The following is a 17,389-nucleotide window of genomic DNA, read 5'->3' as shown; positions in this document are numbered from 1 at the left end:
GAGGGAGGTTCGACTCAGAAGCCTCAACGTTGACCACGATCCAGACACGAGTTCCAGGCTAGCACGGCATCGCGTTCTTACACCCAAACGCCCCCCTCTCCCGCTGCCTCGGCCCCTCCCGCCACCGCCCGAGCTCGCCCAGATTTCTCAGTTTGTCTTTCCCTCCACCCCCTGCTTTTCCTTCCTTCTCCCTTGCTCAGCTCACGCCCACCTTAGTTCAAAGCTGAGTATAAGCACCACTGTTTTAGTTCCTAGAGTTAAAGCCGAAGAGGAGGGAGGCGCGAGGAGGTGTGCGCGGGTCTCTGCCCTGCCCAGGACTGCCACGGTCCGCCAGTTGCGCTTCGCTCCACGGGTGTCCGACCCCGGCCCGAGGGCTTTACAGACAGGCGCTTCACTTCCCGCCTCCTGCAGGCGCCCCACGCGTGCGATCCTCACGGCCCAGACCCGCGAGAGGAGGCCACCCCCTCCCCGGCGCACAGGCGGGGCCCCGGGCGCGCCCCGCGTCTCCCCCGCGCGCCGGGGCGGAGGAGCGGGCGCCGCGCACTAGTCGCCTAGGCCGGGAGGGCGGGCTTGGCTCCCCGGAAGAGGGGAGTGGGAAGGCGGCCGAGGGGGTTGGAGGGGCGGGTCTGGCTGGGAGGGTGCGCGGAGGGGGCGGGCCGGGCTGCGCCGCTCCAGCCGCGGCTCTAGAGCTGCGGGCGGCGAGACCCGGGACCCAGCTTGGCAACGGCGATTGCGACGCGGGCCCCCAGGATCTCCCGGCGCCCACCTCTGGAGCAGCCCCTGCTTCCAGCGCCAGGTCCGCCCGGGAATCCCAGGGTCTCGCGGCACCGAACGGACCCGGGCTGGGGGTAGCGGGGTCCCCTGACTGGAGAAGACGCGGGTGGCACCTTGCGAGCTCCAGGAGCCCCGGCTCCACTGCGAGGCCTCGGGGGCGCAGACCTGCAGAGACTGCGGCCGACGGGAAGGTGAGCCCGGGGAATTCGCAGGCGGAGTTGTAGGGGTCGGGGGCAGTATGCTTGGGGACAGAGGAATTAAGGTTTGCAAGGGTAGCGGGGCTCCCCAGCCCCTAGGTGGCTTCCTGGGGAGTACTGAGGATCCTTCCCCAAGGCCAGAGTGGGGTTCATAAAGGATGAGGAACCGGTCCACCCGGCTACCCTTCACCGCGGGTCTCGCTGCACTCTCATCAGGCATCACTGACACCCCATCACTCTTGCTGTTTGGATCCCCCAGTTGCATTCCCAGAGACCCTCCTCTGGCTATGGCTTGGGAGTCCCAATCTGGGAGGGTCCTCGCAGAGTCTGAGCTCCCAGCTTGGAACAGGATTGCCACCCCTCTGACTCCAGTGGCATCACTCCAATCCCCTTGGAGCTGGGAGGAGCCAGGAGTCTGACCACACACCTGTCCTCAGCTGCCGACAAGGCACTCTCCCCACCCCAGCCCCATGACCACAGTTTAGCACTGGATGTGGAAGGAAGGTCCCTGCTGTACAGCCATCACCCCCAACGTGCAACCAAAGTCTACTGCGTGCTCCTGCCCCAGCTCCACCCCTCGCCCTGCCCCCTCCATCTGGGTGCTTGGCCCTGCTTGCCCCACACCCCCACCCACCTATCTTGGCCGTCTGGCACCCTCTCTCCTCCCATCCCTGGGGGAGCTGGCATGGACCCAGCATAGAATGTTGTAATGTCCCTGGCAGTGCCCATGGAGCGGAGCAGCTGGGCCTGTTCCCAATCAGTTAACCCAGGCTCTCCACCCTCCAGGGGAACTTGACTCAGGCTCCAGGAGGGGAGATGCTGGTCCTGAGCTGAGAAGCGAGTGGGAAGGAACTGTGCGGTTCTCTTAGTAGACCGCAGAAACTGCCCAAGTTATGGAGCATTGGAGCACTGAGGCTTCTGAGTGCTGCTCAGAGGGTGTTTGGCTTTTTCAGGGCAATGGGCCTTTTTTCTCAAAGGAAGATGGGGGAGGGTGCCTATGTACTTACCTGGTGGCCTTAGAAGGAGGACTTGTTTGGAGCCTATTGCTCCATTCAGGGTGCAAGAAGATGGTTGGCAGTGACGCTGAGTTACCAGAATGCTGGGGAGCAACAGGCTGGGGTGGGCTGAGCATGGGAAAGGCAGGATCCTCCTAGGACAGCTGTTCTCCCAGCCATCACCCTGTCCTGAGCCTGGGCCCTAGACCCTGAGTTCCCACACCACTTCCCACTCCAGGTGGAAGGAGGATGGCAGGTTCGGGAGGGTTTGGGAAGCCTCAGTTTCCCTTTCTTTCCTTCTCTGCTTGGCTCCCTCTCCCAGCCCAGGTGTTTCTGCAGAAGCACCTCCTGGGGCCAAGAGCCACTCACAGCCAGACTAGGGGTAGAGCAGGGGCCAAGAGTGAGGAAGAAGGGCCCGTGGGACCACTCCGGATCCAGCACTGATGTGCATCTTCTGCCACAGGAAAGCACCCCCTTCGACACAGACAGCATCTACTCCCGCCCACCTCACCTCCTCCACATTCCCTTACACACTTCGCTAGGTAGACACATCCTCAGGCACTGCTGACGCGGGTGCTACTCCTGGCACTCAGGGGCCTTCTTCCACAACCTTCCACTTACTCATCTCTCAGGCACATTTGCCTCCTGCCCCTACACCCTCCCTTATGCTCTTTTCCAGAGCCACGCGTGTCCCCCGTCAGTGCACAGAGTGGCTCATTCTAAGTGGCTGTCTGGCTAGACCTAGACACTGCCTGCATCTTAAAAGCCTCCCCCAGCTCCACAGCCTGGGAGTGGGAGGCACATTTGTCTGAGTCACAGTGCTCTGGGGGGACATTCTCAGGGACTGGAGGCCTCCAGGGACACAGGACTGTCCTCTGCTAGGTAATCTACACATTGGCTTCTCCAGCCAGGGCAGCAGGGGATAGAAGAGCCGGAGGACAGCCACCTCCTCACTGTCTGTCCTGGATGCCTCCATAAAGCCCGATGATGGGATCCTTCTCAAGGCAGGAGGCCAGATCACGAAGAGATCTCCAAGGTGGAGATTAAAGGATAGAGGCTGCAGCATTAAGCTGAGCAAGGATTATGCTGGAATTTCCTGGGCATTTAACAGCTGTGGAACAGGATGGGGGGCAGGGCCTGTGGTGCTGACCCCTCCCACGTTGACCTGGTGGCTCACAGGTGTAAGGACCGGCCCAGCAACCACACCAGACATAAAACCTCAAGCCCCCTTGCCCTTGGGACTGTCCTGTCCCTGCTGGACTCTGCAGCCTGCTTTATGTCACAAAACTGTTCCTGTCTGGGCTCGCTTTGGGACCATGCCCCTTACTATGTGTTCCCAGTGGACCAGCCCCTGGGTTCCCCTCTGTCCCTTTGCTTGACATCGTTGAAGAGAGAAGCATGCATGATGCCAGCAGCGGGACACTAGGAACTTGGGAGAGAAGCTTAAAGTCCAGCCAGTCATAAAAAGTATTTTGCTTTTCTTGTTGGCACGATTTCACTCACTCATTCTCAGCCCCTACTGTATCTCCATCTCTACCTTCTTCTTATAGAGGAACATTTCTGGGTATTTTGAAACCTGGAAGGGAAAGGGTGTAGAGAGTGAAGAAAATGTAGACATGTGCTCATTTGTCTAGATTTGACAAATATTTTTCTTTTTTGTTTAGATTTTAATTATGAGATTGTATGTTAATTATAAAAATAAGGTATGCTTACTGTAACAAGAAAAATAATTGAATTACATATGACAAAATTAATGCCCCCACCTACAATTCTTCATTTCTACCTCCCACAGTAACCCACTTTAATGGCCTAATATGTCTTCTGCCTACCTTCCTCTAAGTTTATTTGGCTTATATTACTTAATCTTTAAAAATTCACTTTGTGGATTGAGGTGCATAAACTATATTAAGTAAGCTTGATTTGCTCATGAAAATATCATATTTAGCATTTAATTGGAGCACAGTTAATTTTTTAAATTCTTACTGATTTACCAATTTAATTTACTTTTAAATCTTTCATTTTTATAGTAACATAACTCATAAGCTATGCTTTGTAATCAAAGATCCTACAAATCTTTAATTTTGGCCAGTTTCTGAAAGCAAAACACAACCTCAATACCTGAGAAACTGTCTTATTTTTGTAAACCAAAGAGATGTAGCAGGCTTGTGGACCCATTATCTCTTACGGTATCAAAAAGATAAGAAATGATATATCTATAAAAGAAGCTGAGAAAATACTATAAAGTCATAGACTGCAATTTTTGTTACCTAAAACTTTGTCTAATCAGTCTCGTTTTCTCCACCATTATTTTATATTCACATTTCTGCTGCTTCTGGTTTTGTATTTTTAAAACCTTATACACATCTGAAATGTGAATGTTTTTCTAAAGGAGAGAAGTTCTTTTGCCCATCCTTGTGTGAGAGAATGTCTAAATACTGACCAGTTCCTTTCGTGAGTTGAAGGAGAGAGGAATCTCAAGCAGGCTGTGAGAGAAGAGCAAGGGGCCTGGCCTTGCGGAGGCTGCTTCCCATCTCTGTGGCAGGAGAGATGTACTGACCTGTGCCTGAGATGCTCTCCTGGACCCAATGCAGAAGGTGCTCCATGCCCATAACCATTGAAGACACCTTTAAAAAATCAGGTTCTGAGTCCTGCTTGCTTAGCATTCCAGGCATGTGGAGCAGCCGTGTTCTTGTCACTTACGTTTCTGCCTTTGAAATTGGCTTCAAAAGAATCTGCAGTGGTATGAATTTGCTGACAGCAATTTATTCCCTATCTTAATAAAGTTTCCCTTTTCTTTATTTGGATTCCTGCAACAGGGATACACCCATTTTTAATATATTAAAAACATAAAAGTCTTGAATTCATCTGGTTTGTTTGATAAGCAAGAACTCACCTAACTTCCTAGTCTGACTCAGCAACATTTTTTTTTTTCTGAAAAGATTTGTTTATAATCGTCAATCTTCTGGAGCAGAATATAAAAGAGTCCTCATCAAACACTAGAAGTATCCTTCTGGGTACTTTTAAGATCCTCAACCATTTCTTTAATGAATATCTTTGTTCTTAGTAAAATTTCAAAAAAATTGCTGAAGTGGCCATCCACAGGCAGTATCTCCATTTTCTTCTTTTCTTTATGCTGCTTCTTGATGGCAGAAGTTGAGTGGCCTTAACATGCACGTTTCATAATTGCTTTTGCTCTTTTCTGGATCTTCTGGAGCGAGGCCAGCTTCATGTTGTCATTACGAGGCATGCCAAGCCTATGCAAGCACGCCCTATTGCAGCCACAAGTGACTGTGTTCCTTGTAGTTCGGGTCATCAAAGCAGATATCTTGCTATTCATCTTCCAGAGTGTTCCACATTGGACAGCTGATATTATCTGCAGTGCATCTTTGCTATCTTGCTCGTCTGTCTTTCAAAATAATTCATTGAAATATTTCCAAAATATTTATTATTCCTTCTCCGTGATTATTTGTCTAATTGTAAGCCTGGGAAGACACAGGGTTTACTGTTTCTTCTTTTACAGATTACAGAATCCATCTATGTTCAGACTGAAAGAAAGAGACTATTTTAAAGAATAACTTCTGGGTGAATGGTAAAATAGCCTTCATTGTTTAAAAACTTGCTGCCGGCATCTTCTGTCCCTGATAACAGTGTTTCTAAGGACTCTGTGACTCTGGTTTGCTTCAGCGTGTCAAGCACGTCACCAAATTAAGCCATTGAGAGTTTGAGGGGGTGCACTTACAACATGAGTTACTTCAGGATATTTCTTAAACAGCCATTGGTGATGGTGCCAGAGTTACAGAATTTGATAGCTATGTGTACTTTTTGCTGCGTGATCTCCCCATTCTTCTGCAAAGCATGTACTTCATCTGTGAAGGATCCTAGTAGCATTTCAGACGGTACCCGCAAAGAACATTACTTAAGAGCAGTTTGCCATATGGAAATGCTCCTTACTTGTCTCCATAGGCTGTAAACTGAACTCTCTGTTTCACAAATAGGGTTAAAGATGCATAAAAGGTGAGTTTCAAGGGCAAGTTGGCAGGTGTCCACTCTGCATCCGCCCACACGTATGTAAAAAAGGTGTCTCTCCACGATAACTTCATGGAGAGCACAGCCAGAAAAACAATCAGTAGGAACCAAATTATAATTTTCATATTTGTCACACTTAAATAAAGTTTCATAGTTTGTTTTTAGTTTTATCATAGTTTTCAACAATCACAAGGCCAGATAGATCCAGGAAAAACAGTTCACAACTTCTCTTCTAATTGGCTTTTTTTTCCTTTTAGTTCTGTCTTTTTAGCAATCTGGACAACATGCCTCTTTGTCTTCTCCACAGAAATAAAGAGATTGTACTTCTCTAGTCCACCCGATTCATGGACTTCTGAGACTCAGCCAGAGGAGAGACAGAGAACCACCAGTCTCTAAATCAACACGCAAAGGCGGTGCCAAGCCTCTTAGTCTTCATTGTGACACTGGAGGTAGCTATTCCCTCTGTTCTTTTGCTCATCAGCTCAGTGGTGTGCCTTCTGAAGGCACAGGAAGGTTTTATGTAAGAGGTAGCTTACTGCATAGTTCGGAGACGTCATTATGAGGGCGTGAGCGCTGTTTTGATTAACTTTACTAAACAGTTATTATCCTATAGTTTTAAAGAAAGTTTTAATAATTTAGTTGAAAAAATAATACATACGCAAGAGTTTAAGAATGCAAATTTCACTTTGGGAGGCCGAGGTGGGTAGATCACGAGGTCAAGAGATCGAGACCATCCTGGTCAACATGGTGAAACCCTGTCTCTACTAAAAAAAAATACAAAAAATTAGCTGGGCATGGTGGTGAGTGCCTGTAATCCCAGTTACTCAGGAGGCTGAGGCAGGAGAATTGCTTGAACCCAAGAGGCGGAGGTTGCGGTGAGCCGAGATCGTGCCATTGCACTCCAGCCTGGGTAATGAGCGAAACTCCGTCTCAAAAAAAAAAGAATGCAAAAATTAAAACGGATACAATTAAAGAGACTACAACAAAAGTGAGTGTCCCTTGACTGGGTCTCAGTCTACTTCCTTTGCCTTTTTTCACAGATTTTGTATGTTCTTCCATTGATCCTTCCATATTTATGTATGTGTATATGTCCTTATCACATGGGAGCTGACTTTACACTGTTCTCCACTGTCCCACTTTCACTTGGAACTGATTTTCATATCAGTCCGTAAACAGTTGTCCATATTTCTTTCTATGAATATATCATAATTTTTAACCATCTTACAATTGATGGACACTTCGTTTACAGCCTTTTCTCTTATAAACAATTTGCAATTAATGTCTTCGTTCAAGCATCTGTGCAAACCCATACAGACATACAGTACCTGAAGGACAAATTCTTACAGTGTAGCTGCTGGAAAGATATTACCCAACTGTCCTCCCAAGAGAATATTCCAATTTGAACTCAAGCAGAGTATGTACAAGAGAACCTATTTCCCATGCCTTCTCCAACACAGTAAAGATGGGGTCTTAGGCATCTGTGGCTGCCATAACAAAGTGCAATAGACCAAGTAGCTTTATATCTAGATATAAAGTAGAAGTATCTTCCTTGCGGTCTGGATACTGGGAAGTCCAGGATCAGGGTGCTGGCATGGTCAGTTCCTGGCAAAACTCTCTTCTAGGTTTCAGACTGACCTCTTCTTTTCTTTTCTTTATTTTATTTTATTTTTTTTATTTTTTTAGACAGTTTCGCTCTTGCTGCCCAGGCTGGAGTGCAATGGCGACATGATCTCTGCTCACTGCAACCTCCACCTCCTGGTTTCAAGTGATTCTCCTGCCTCAGCCTCCCAAGTAGCTGGGACGACAGGCACACGCCACCGTGGCCAGCTAAATTTTTGCATTTTTAGTAGAGACAGGATTTCACTGTGTTAGCCAGGATGGTCTCGATCTCCTGACCTCGTGATCCACCAGCCTCAGACTCCCAAAGTGCTGGGATTACAGGCATGAGCCACTGCACCCAGCCTGCCTTTTTCTTTATTGTGTCCTCAAATGGCAGAAAAAGGGCGAGAAAGCCCTTTGGGGTCTCTTTCATCTGGGCACTACTCTCATAATTAGTGAGGGCTCCGCCCTCATGACCTAATTACCTCCCAAAGGCCCCACCTTCTAATACAATCCCCTTGGGAGTTCGGATTTCAACATATGAATTGGGGCGGGGTGCACCAACATTTTTTCTATAACAAATGGCCTGTTGCTATGGATTTAACATGGTTTCCTTTAAATGTGAGCACACAAGAAGCATCTTTTCACATGCTAAAGCCATAGGGTTATTCTTCTGTAAGCCATACGAAAGTATGTGCCCCTTGGGGCACGAGGATCTTTGTTCACAAAGTGTATGCCAGACCTCCATAGCTCTCGCCGTCCCTGCACGGTCTCATTTATCAGCCTATGCTCTTTCTGCATTTACTCTTGTCCCTTCCCTCCCATCATACCCCACAGCCATCTTCCTGGGTCCCTCCCGCTTCACTGCTTCACTGCCTCTCTGAAATTTCTAGAGCTTCCCGGTCCATCGGGGGTGGGGCGGTGTTGTGAGAATTCAATTCCTGCCTCCGTAGGATGGAGCCGCTTCTTAACCAGCTGCCTTTAATGAGAATCTTCTAACTTCCAATACAGGGAGGCTGTTGGAGGAAGGGAGGCGAGTAAATGAAGAGAAAGAACTGGAATAACTCCTTCCAGGAAAAAAAAGGGTAAGATTGACCCAGCACCATCCTGTGCTCCATTTCTAGGAGGGAGAGCCGTGAGGAATGAACACAGAGACAGGGTCAAGACAGTGGAATTTGCACAGGCTCAGGAGAGGTAGTACAGTATGCAACCTGGCTCCTGTCCCATGGTGGGTGCTGGGGCGATTTGAGAGCTGCAGAGGAGACACAGACACGGGGTCAGCTTTTGGAGCCGGGGCTGTATATGAAGAAACACTTTTCTTCCACCTGCCTCTTCTGGTCCTCTGTGTTTCCTCAGGAAGCAAGCTTAGCTGTATACCGAGTCTTGCAAAAGCTGCAGCCCTGCCCAGGAGCAGGGTGGAGGCTGGGGCGATGGTGGACGCCCTGAAGATGCCCCATGGCTACTGAAGGGGCTGTCCAGTTAGGGAACAGAGTGGCGGGCATGGTGTGTAGCCTGTGGGTCCTGCTTCTGGTGTCTTCAGTTCTGGCTCTGGAAGGTAAGAGGGAGGGGAGGCAGAAGGACCCCGACCTGCTGATGAGACCCAGTGCAAGGGGCAAGTGGGAAAGATTCAGAAAAGGTAGATAAGGCTGAACACATTGATAAAGAGAAAGGCGTGGTGAGGATAACGAAGACCTACATCAGATTTGTCAGAGGAAGGACCCTGACGGACAGCTGTGCTCCTGCTGGCAAAGACGTGGGCGGAGGGGGTGGGGCTGGGGGGGCAGGGGGTGTTATTTTGTTTCCAGTGGAATGGAGTAGGGGCTGGCGGTGTGGTGCTAGCTGGAGGCTTGGCCACTGTGTGCGCCTCTTATTTCTGGGCAGAGGTATTGCTGGACACCACCGGAGAGACATCTGAGATTGGCTGGCTCACCTACCCACCAGGGGGGGTGAGTGCCACTCTATTCCGAACCTGAATCCCTTGTCCCTGCCCCTCCCTGTTCCCCGGAGAGCAAAATTCATGAAGGAAACCCCGGGTGAGGATTGTGGGATAAGACTGCAGAGCACTAACACTTCAAGGCATCCTCTCTGCTTCATTCGTCGTTAATTTTAAGTCTCAGTGGAAGAGATACATCCCCTTCCCTATACCCTCTACCTCTCCTTGCTTCAGTCCGGAACCCCTAAAGCTTCTCCTGGCCCTTCCTGCAGTGGGACGAGGTGAGTGTTCTGGACGACCAGCGACGCCTGACTCGGACCTTTGAGGCATGTCATGTGGCAGGGGCCCCTCCAGGCACTGGGCAGGACAATTGGCTGCAGACACACTTCGTGGAGCGTCGGGGCGCACAGAGGGCCCACATCCGACTCCACTTCTCTGTGCGGGCATGCTCCAGCCTGGGTGTGAGCGGCGGCACTTGCCGGGAGACATTCACCCTTTACTACCGCCAGGCAGAGGAGCCCGACAGCCCTGACAGTGTTTCCTCCTGGCACCTCAAACGCTGGACCAAGGTGGACACAATTGCAGCAGACGAGAGCTTTCCCGCCTCCTCCTCCTCCTTCTCCTCCTCCTCTTCTGCATCGTGGGCTGTGGGACCCCACGGGGCTGGGCAGCAGCGGGCCGGGCTGCAGCTGAACGTCAAGGAGCGGAGCTTCGGGCCTCTCACCCAGCGCGGCTTCTACGTGGCCTTCCAGGACACCGGGGCCTGCCTGGCCCTGGTCGCTGTCAGGCTTTTCTCCTACACCTGCCCCTTTGTGCTCAGATCCTTTGCCTCCTTTCCGGAGACGCAGGCCAGCGGGGCTGGGGGAGCCTCCCTGGTGGCAGCTCTGGGCACTTGTGTGGCTCATGCAGAACCAGAGGAGGATGGAGTGGGGGGCCAGGCCGGGGGCAGCCCCCCCAGGCTGCACTGCAACGGGGAAGGCAAGTGGATGGTCGCTGTTGGGGGCTGCCGCTGCCAGCCTGGACACCAGCCAGCTCGAGGAGACAAGGCCTGCCAAGGTGAGAGCCCTCCTCCTGTGCTGGCCCAACACTCCCACCCACACCCAGCCTTCGCGCTCCTCTTCTGAGCACCCCAAAATTCGTTCTATCTGCAAAAGGTCAGGAATAAGCCATCTTAGGAAAGGACCCCTATTTTCCCTAATTTTCTTCCCTAAAGCAGTCAAACTTGCTCTCACCCACTCATCTGAACTTTCTGGAATCTTCTGGAGCATTTCACAGAAAGTGCCTTCTCCTAGCCTGAAAAGTGAAGGAGACCAAAAGGCGTTTCGCTCCAGGGTTACTGTGAAATGAGGGCCTTTGGTTCCCATTTGCCCTTCAGTTGGGAGGGTCCCTGGCTCGCAGGACCAGGTGACAGGGACTCAGGTAGAGGAAGGCAGTGGATGGCAGCTAATAAGAATGACAGCAGCAGCAGGCCTCCGCAGAGGGAGCTTATGCAAGAAGCCAGAACACCCACATCGGGCACCGGGCCTGCCTGGAGCCCCCACCGCACCTCACTTTCTGCATCCATGGAAATGCAATTCTGTCCCAGCAAATGGCAGGAGAAATCTCTGCCTGAGGGAAGAGAGGGTGGGGTTCAGTCTTAGAAGAAAAGGAGAACCAGCTCTGGGAAGAGAAGGCTGTGAGGGCCCCTGCCTGCTGTGTGTTGGGAACTCAGGGTGGGTGAACAGAGCACATGACACCCCCACTCTCCTCTCTGCCTTCTCAGCCTGCCCTCGGGGGCTCTATAAGGCTTCTGCTGGGAACACCCCCTGCGCACCGTGCCCTGCCCGCAGCCACGCCCCCAACCCAGCAGCCCCACTTTGCCCCTGCCTGGAGGGCTTCTACCGGGCCAGTTCCGACCCACCAGAGGCCCCCTGCACTGGTGAGTTCCTCACCCAGCCCTGAGATGGGAAGGAGCCCGGGACTGGGGCTAGAAGTGGGGGAAGCCAGCAGCACTGGGGGATCTCTGCATTTGGAGTGACTTGTTTTCCCCTGTTTTCTTGGCTTCCTCCCCTCCCTGTCCCTACCACTTCTGTCCCTGACCCATCCTCCCCTGGGCCCACCTCCTGCCTCTCTCGGCTGCCCAACTCCATGCTCCTCTGTCTCCTTCCCTCTGGGCCACCCACCCTCCCTGGCTCCTTCCTTCATCACCCCATGATTCCTGCCCTCGTGGCCCTTGGGCCACCACTCCCTCCGGCCCTCCAGGTCCTCCATCAGCTCCCCAGGAGCTTTGGTTTGAGGTGCAAGGCTCGGCGCTCATGCTACACTGGCGCCTGCCTCGGGAGCTGGGGGGCCGAGGGGACCTTCTCTTCAACGTCGTGTGCAAGGAGTGCGAAGGCCGCCAGGAGCCTGCCAGCGGCAGTGGGGGCACTTGTCGCCGCTGCAGGGATGAGGTCCACTTCGACCCTCGCCAGAGAGGCCTGACCGAGAGCCGAGTGTTAGTGGGGGGACTCCGAGCACATGTACCTTACATCTTAGAGGTGCAGGCTGTCAATGGGGTGTCTGAGCTCAGCCCCGAGCCTCCCCAGGCTGCGGCCATCAATGTCAGCACCAGCCATGAAGGTGAGCCCTTCTCCCTGGCCTTCAGGGTCCCCTGCCTCTGCTCCTTTGGGCCCCTTCCCTACTCCTGATCTCCAGCCTGGTCCACCCTGCTGCCGTCCCCTCAGAGCTGCACCTGCTCCCAGGGACTCCTATTGCCCTAATAATTTCCCTTTTGCACTCCAGTGCCCTCTGCAGTCCCTGTGGTGCACCAGGTGAGCCGGGCATCCAACAGCATCACAGTGTCCTGGCCGCAGCCCGACCAGACCAATGGCAACATCCTGGACTATCAGCTCCGCTACTATGACCAGGTGCACCGGAGGAGTCAGGGGTCCACAGCAGGGGTGGCAGGAGCCCACAGTGGGGGCCAGAGGCCTGCAACACTGGGAATGTGTCTGAGAGCCCTGCCAACCAGGGAGCGTGGCTGGGGACCTTGGGGACAGAAGCAGGGGCACAAGGGGGCCAGGCAGGGAGTAAGTGGCTGTTCCCCCCAGGCAGAAGATGAATCCCACTCCTTCACCCTGACCAGCGAGACCAACACCGCCACCGTGACACAGCTGAGCCCTGGCCACATCTACGGTTTCCAGGTGCGAGCCCGGACTGCTGCTGGCCACGGCCCCTACGGGGGCAAAGTCTATTTCCAGACGCTGCCTCAAGGTGAGCCAGGGTTGGGGGGTGCAGATGGGCAGGTGAAGGCCCAAGGCGGTAGTGAGGAGAGGCCCAGGGACTATCCGGCCTTGAGCCCTGGCCCAGTGTTTCCCAACCAGAGGTTCTGTGGGAGAAGAGAGTGCCTGTGGCTCAGAGGCTGACCTACAGGCTACTTGGGGAGGGGGCAGTTGTAGGGGTGTGTATGTATGTTGAGTGTGGATGTGGAAGGCCTGTGGGTATGTGTGTGTGTATCCCTGTGTGTGGACGTGGGAGAGCTGTGGGGATGTGTGTGTGTGTGCCCTGTGTGTGGATGTGGGAGGGCTATGGGGATTTGTGTGTGTGTGTATATGTGTGTGTGTGTCCCTGTGTATGGATGTGGGAGGGCTGTGGGGATGTGTGTGTGTGTGTGGATGTGGGAGGGTGTGGGAATGTGTATGGGTGTGTGTGTGTGTTGTGTGTCCCTATGTGTGGTTGTGGGAGGGTGTGGGGATGTGTGTGTGTGTGTTGTGTGTCCGTGTGTGGATGTAGGAGGTGTGGGGATGTGTGTGTGTGTGTGTGTGTTTGTCCCTGTCTGTGGTTGTGGGAGGGTGTGGTGATGTGTACGTGTGTGTGTGTGTGCTGTGTGTCTCTATGTGTGGATGTGGGAGGGCTGTGGGGATGTGTGTGTGTGTGTGTGTGTGTGTCCCTGTGTGTGGATATGGGAGGGCTGTGGGGATGTGTGTGTGTGTGTGTGTGTGTGTGCCTGTGTATGGATGTGGGAGGGCTGTGGGGATGTGTATGTGTGTGGATGTGGGAAGGCTGTGGGGATGTGTGATGTGTGTGGTGTGTGTCCCTGTGTGTGGTTGTGGGAGGGTGTGGGGATGTGTGTGTGCATGTGTTGTGTGTCCCTATGTGTGGATGTGGGAGGGCTGTGTGTGTGTGTGTGTGTGTGTGTGTGTGTCCCTGTGTGTGGATGTGGGAGGGCTGTGGGGATGTGTGTGTGTGTATGTAGGACAGTGTGGGGATGTGTGTGTGTGTGTGTGTGTGTGTATCGTGTGTGCCTATGGTGTAGGTGGGTGCCTGGCCCACCTGTGACCCTGGTGGCTGGTCCCCCAGGGGAGCTGTCCTCCCAGCTTCCGGAGAGACTCTCCTTGGTGATTGGCTCCATCCTGGGGGCCTTGGCCTTCCTCCTGCTGGCAGCCATCACTGTGCTGGCCGTCGTCTTCCAGCGGTGAGTCCCCACCCCTGCCCAACTCTGCCCAGCACCATTCACTCTACAGCCAAACCTCAAGCCCTACAAGTCCGGAGCCCCCTGCAGAAACCCCAGGCCAGTGCACTTCCCATCACCCAGCCCCGGCCCTGGAACCCGCATGGAGGTGGGCAGGAGAGTGAGGCTGGCATTGCCCCTCAACAGACTGACTGAAGGGCAGCCTTCAAGGGCAACAAGGGGGCATCGAGGGGGTGGAATGGGAGTGTCATTCCCGGTCACCATTTGTCCCTCAGGAAGCGGCGTGGGACCGGCTACATGGAGCAGCTGCAGCAATACAGCAGCCCAGGTGGGGATGAGGAGAGGAAATGATGGGGCTGGGGGAGCAGGAGCACATGGGCAGGGCGCATGTCAGGCTAGGCTGGACCCCCTAAGATTTGGGGAGCTCCTTGGCACAATCTTCTCGAGGTAAGTGGGCGTGTCTGGGGTGTGCAGGCAGCGCTTCCTGGCACCACATGCTCATAACACACTCCACACCCCCCAGGACTCGGGGTAAAGTATTACATCGACCCCTCCACCTACGAGGACCCCTGCCAGGCCATCCGAGAACTTGCCCGGGAGGTCGATCCTGCTTATATCAAGATTGAGGAGGTCATTGGGACAGGTACAGAAGGGGCAAGGCAGGGATCAGAGCAACGGGATTCCCTTGTGGCCTCCCCTGGGCAGAGTCCCATCCAAACATGGCTGTGAGCCTTCACCCCCACCCCCAGCCTACACTTATTCTCCCAGGCTCTTTTGGAGAAGTGCGCCGGGGCCGCCTGCAACCTCGGGGAAGGAAGGAGCAGGCTGTGGCCATCCAGGCCCTGTGGGCTGGAGGCGCCGAAAGCCTGCAGATGACCTTCCTCGGCCGGGCTGCCGTGCTGGGTCAGTTCCAGCACCCCAACATCCTGCGGCTGGAGGGCGTGGTCACCAAGAGCCGACCCCTCATGGTGCTGACGGAGTTCATGGAGCTCGGCCCCCTGGACAGCTTCCTCAGGGTCAGTCCAGCCTGGGTAAAGGAGGAGGGTCCGTGGGTCCAGGACAGCTTCCAGGAGACAATGTCCTGCATCTTTGCTTCTGCCCACCCCATCTTCCATGGTGTCCATCCTTCCTTCCCAGGCTGTTTTCTGGTTCCACGTCCACCCCCCTCTCATGCTGTTGTCTGCCCCTCTTCCCATTACTGACCTCTGCCCCCTGCCCCATCCCTCAGCAGCGGGAGGGCCAGTTCAGCAGCCTGCAGCTCGTGGCCATGCAGCGTGGAGTGGCCGCCGCCATGCAGTACCTGTCCAGCTTTGCCTTCGTCCACCGCTCACTCTCTGCTCACAGTGTGCTGGTGAATAGCCACCTGGTGTGCAAGGTGGCCCGTCTTGGCCACAGTCCTCAGGTGAGAGCACAGCCCTGGGGACACAGCCTGGGGCCTTGTGGCATGCCCCAGCAGGTGCTGGCAGGGGGTTGAGCTGGAATCTGGGGTGGGTACCTCAAGTGGGATGTTATAATCCCTGAAAGGAGGGAGGCTCTCCTGTGTGATGGGGGGGGGATGAAAACCTAGGGGAGGGGGTTTGAGGGATTTCAGGGACCGAGACAAAGAAAGGGGGCGAGGGAGAGGAGGAGACCTCCCACCCCTCCCCCACTGTGGAGGTTACACAGACTCCAGAGTCAGCACAGCTGGATACACACTCTGAACACTCTGCTCTCCAGCTCGGTGACCTTGGACAGCTTCACATTCTCTAAGCCTCACCTTCTGCTTCTGTGAAATGGAGATAATATCATCCACCTTGGAGGGTTGTGATGAGGATTAGATGAGATGCTTGATGTAAAACCCCTGACATATCTGAGAACATAGCAGTTGCCCAATAAACATGACTATTCCTTCTGCTTCTGTGAAATGGAGATAATATCATCCACCTTAGAGGGTTGTTATGAGGATTAGATGAGACGCTTAATGCAAAACCCTTGACATATCTGAGCACATAGTAGTTGCTCAATAAACGTGACTGTTGCTATGATGATTACTACTCTTGACTTTACCCCTCAGGGCCCAAGTTGTTTGCTTCGCTGGGCAGCCCCAGAGGTCATCGCACACGGAAAGCATACAACATCCAGTGATGTCTGGAGCTTTGGGATACTCATGTGGGAAGTGATGAGTTATGGAGAACGGCCTTACTGGGACATGAGTGAGCAGGAGGTGAGCACTGGCCTAGACACTGCTGATTTCCCACCAGATCCCTCCCAGGCCGGAACATTCTAGGACCTCCAACCTCTACTCCATTTGTATTCTAAGATCTCATGGCTCTTGGATTCCTATCTTTGAGTTCCTTCTCCACTCCAACTTCATCTTCCACCATATTCCATCCCGACCCTCTTACCTAAGAAAGTACTCCCTCTACAAGCAAAACTTCCCATCATCATAGTCTTTCTCTGACCTCCCCCCCAGGTACTAAATGCAATAGAGCAGGAGTTCCGGCTGCCCCCGCCTCCAGGCTGTCCTCCTGGACTACATCTACTTATGTTGGACACTTGGCAGAAGGACCGTGCCCAGCGGCCTCACTTTGACCAGCTGGTGGCTGCATTTGACAAGATGATCCGCAAGCCAGATACCCTGCAGGCTGGCGGGGACCCAGGAGAAAGGTGTGGAACTTGGGGCTAGAGCCTGGGAAAGCCAGGGAGGGTAGATGCAAACCACGAGAAAATGAGGAGAGGGGCTGAGATGAAGAGGAGACCTTGACCCTGCTTGTCCCTCCTCCCCTCTTAGGCCTTCCCAGGCCCTTCTAAACCCTGTGGCCCTGGACTTTCCTTGTCTGGACTCACCCCAGGCCTGGCTTTCAGCCATTGGACTGGAGTGCTACCAGGACAACTTCTCCAAGTTTGGCCTCTGCACCTTCGGTGACGTGGCTCAGCTCAGCCTGGAGTAAGCAGGGAGTGGTGGGGTGGGGCGAATGCTCCAGGCCCCTGGCTGGGGGTGGTGTTGGGGATCTCAGAGAAGCTGGCCCAGATTTGACCCCCTCCCTCCCCACCAGAGACCTGCCTGCCCTGGGCATCACCCTGGCTGGCCACCAGAAGAAGCTGCTGCATCATATCCAGCTCCTTCAGCAGCACCTGAGGCAGCAGGGCTCGGTGGAGGTCTGAGGTCGCTGCCAGGGACTGACGATGCCCATGACTCACCCCTGGACACTGGTCCAAGAAGGGACATGTGGGACATGAGTGGGCTCCAACAGCCTCTGTGAGAGATGCCCCACACCAAACCCAACCCTCCCGATGCTGCATTCCCCGGTCCGCCGCCTCTCCACCGGCCTCCTCCTCATTAAAGGGAAAGAAGGGAATTTGCAAGTTCAGTGTGATGAGGCCTCAGTCTGCAAGGAAGGGTGAGGGAGACCTCACAGCAGGAGCAGAGGAGTGGGGCAGGCAGATGGTACCCCAC

The 17,389-nt window shown here is 53.8% G+C and overlaps 1 protein-coding gene across 10 annotated transcripts; it reads left to right on the top strand.

Moving 5' to 3' along the window:
* Positions 1–668: 668 nt before the first annotated feature.
* On the top strand, positions 669–17,298 carry EPHB6 (EPH receptor B6). Of its 10 annotated transcripts, none has more exons than XM_078343595.1 (21): positions 669–965; positions 4,429–4,560; positions 5,487–5,555; positions 6,300–6,441; positions 8,603–8,676; positions 8,948–9,146; positions 9,473–9,537; positions 9,797–10,580; positions 11,287–11,442; positions 11,766–12,122; positions 12,285–12,409; positions 12,593–12,755; positions 13,842–13,956; positions 14,229–14,281; positions 14,477–14,596; positions 14,722–14,969; positions 15,182–15,355; positions 16,007–16,156; positions 16,406–16,599; positions 16,724–16,879; positions 16,989–17,298. In XM_078343595.1, exons 6-21 carry the CDS (start codon positions 9,047–9,049, stop codon positions 17,095–17,097), a joined length of 3,069 nt encoding a protein of 1,022 aa, XP_078199721.1. In that variant the 5' UTR covers positions 669–965; positions 4,429–4,560; positions 5,487–5,555; positions 6,300–6,441; positions 8,603–8,676; positions 8,948–9,046; the 3' UTR covers positions 17,098–17,298. The 10 variants fall into 10 exon arrangements, with proteins under 10 accessions (XP_078199721.1, XP_078199720.1, XP_035110435.2 ...); XM_078343594.1 differs by having other exon boundaries at positions 4,429–4,604; XM_035254544.3 differs by having other exon boundaries at positions 4,356–4,560.
* The last annotated feature ends 91 nt before the right edge of the window (positions 17,299–17,389 follow it).

Source organism: Callithrix jacchus, chromosome 11, assembly GCF_049354715.1.
Source record: "Callithrix jacchus isolate 240 chromosome 11, calJac240_pri, whole genome shotgun sequence".
Lineage (NCBI taxonomy): Eukaryota > Metazoa > Chordata > Mammalia > Primates > Cebidae > Callithrix > Callithrix jacchus.
This window is presented reverse-complemented; position numbering and strand designations above follow the sequence as displayed.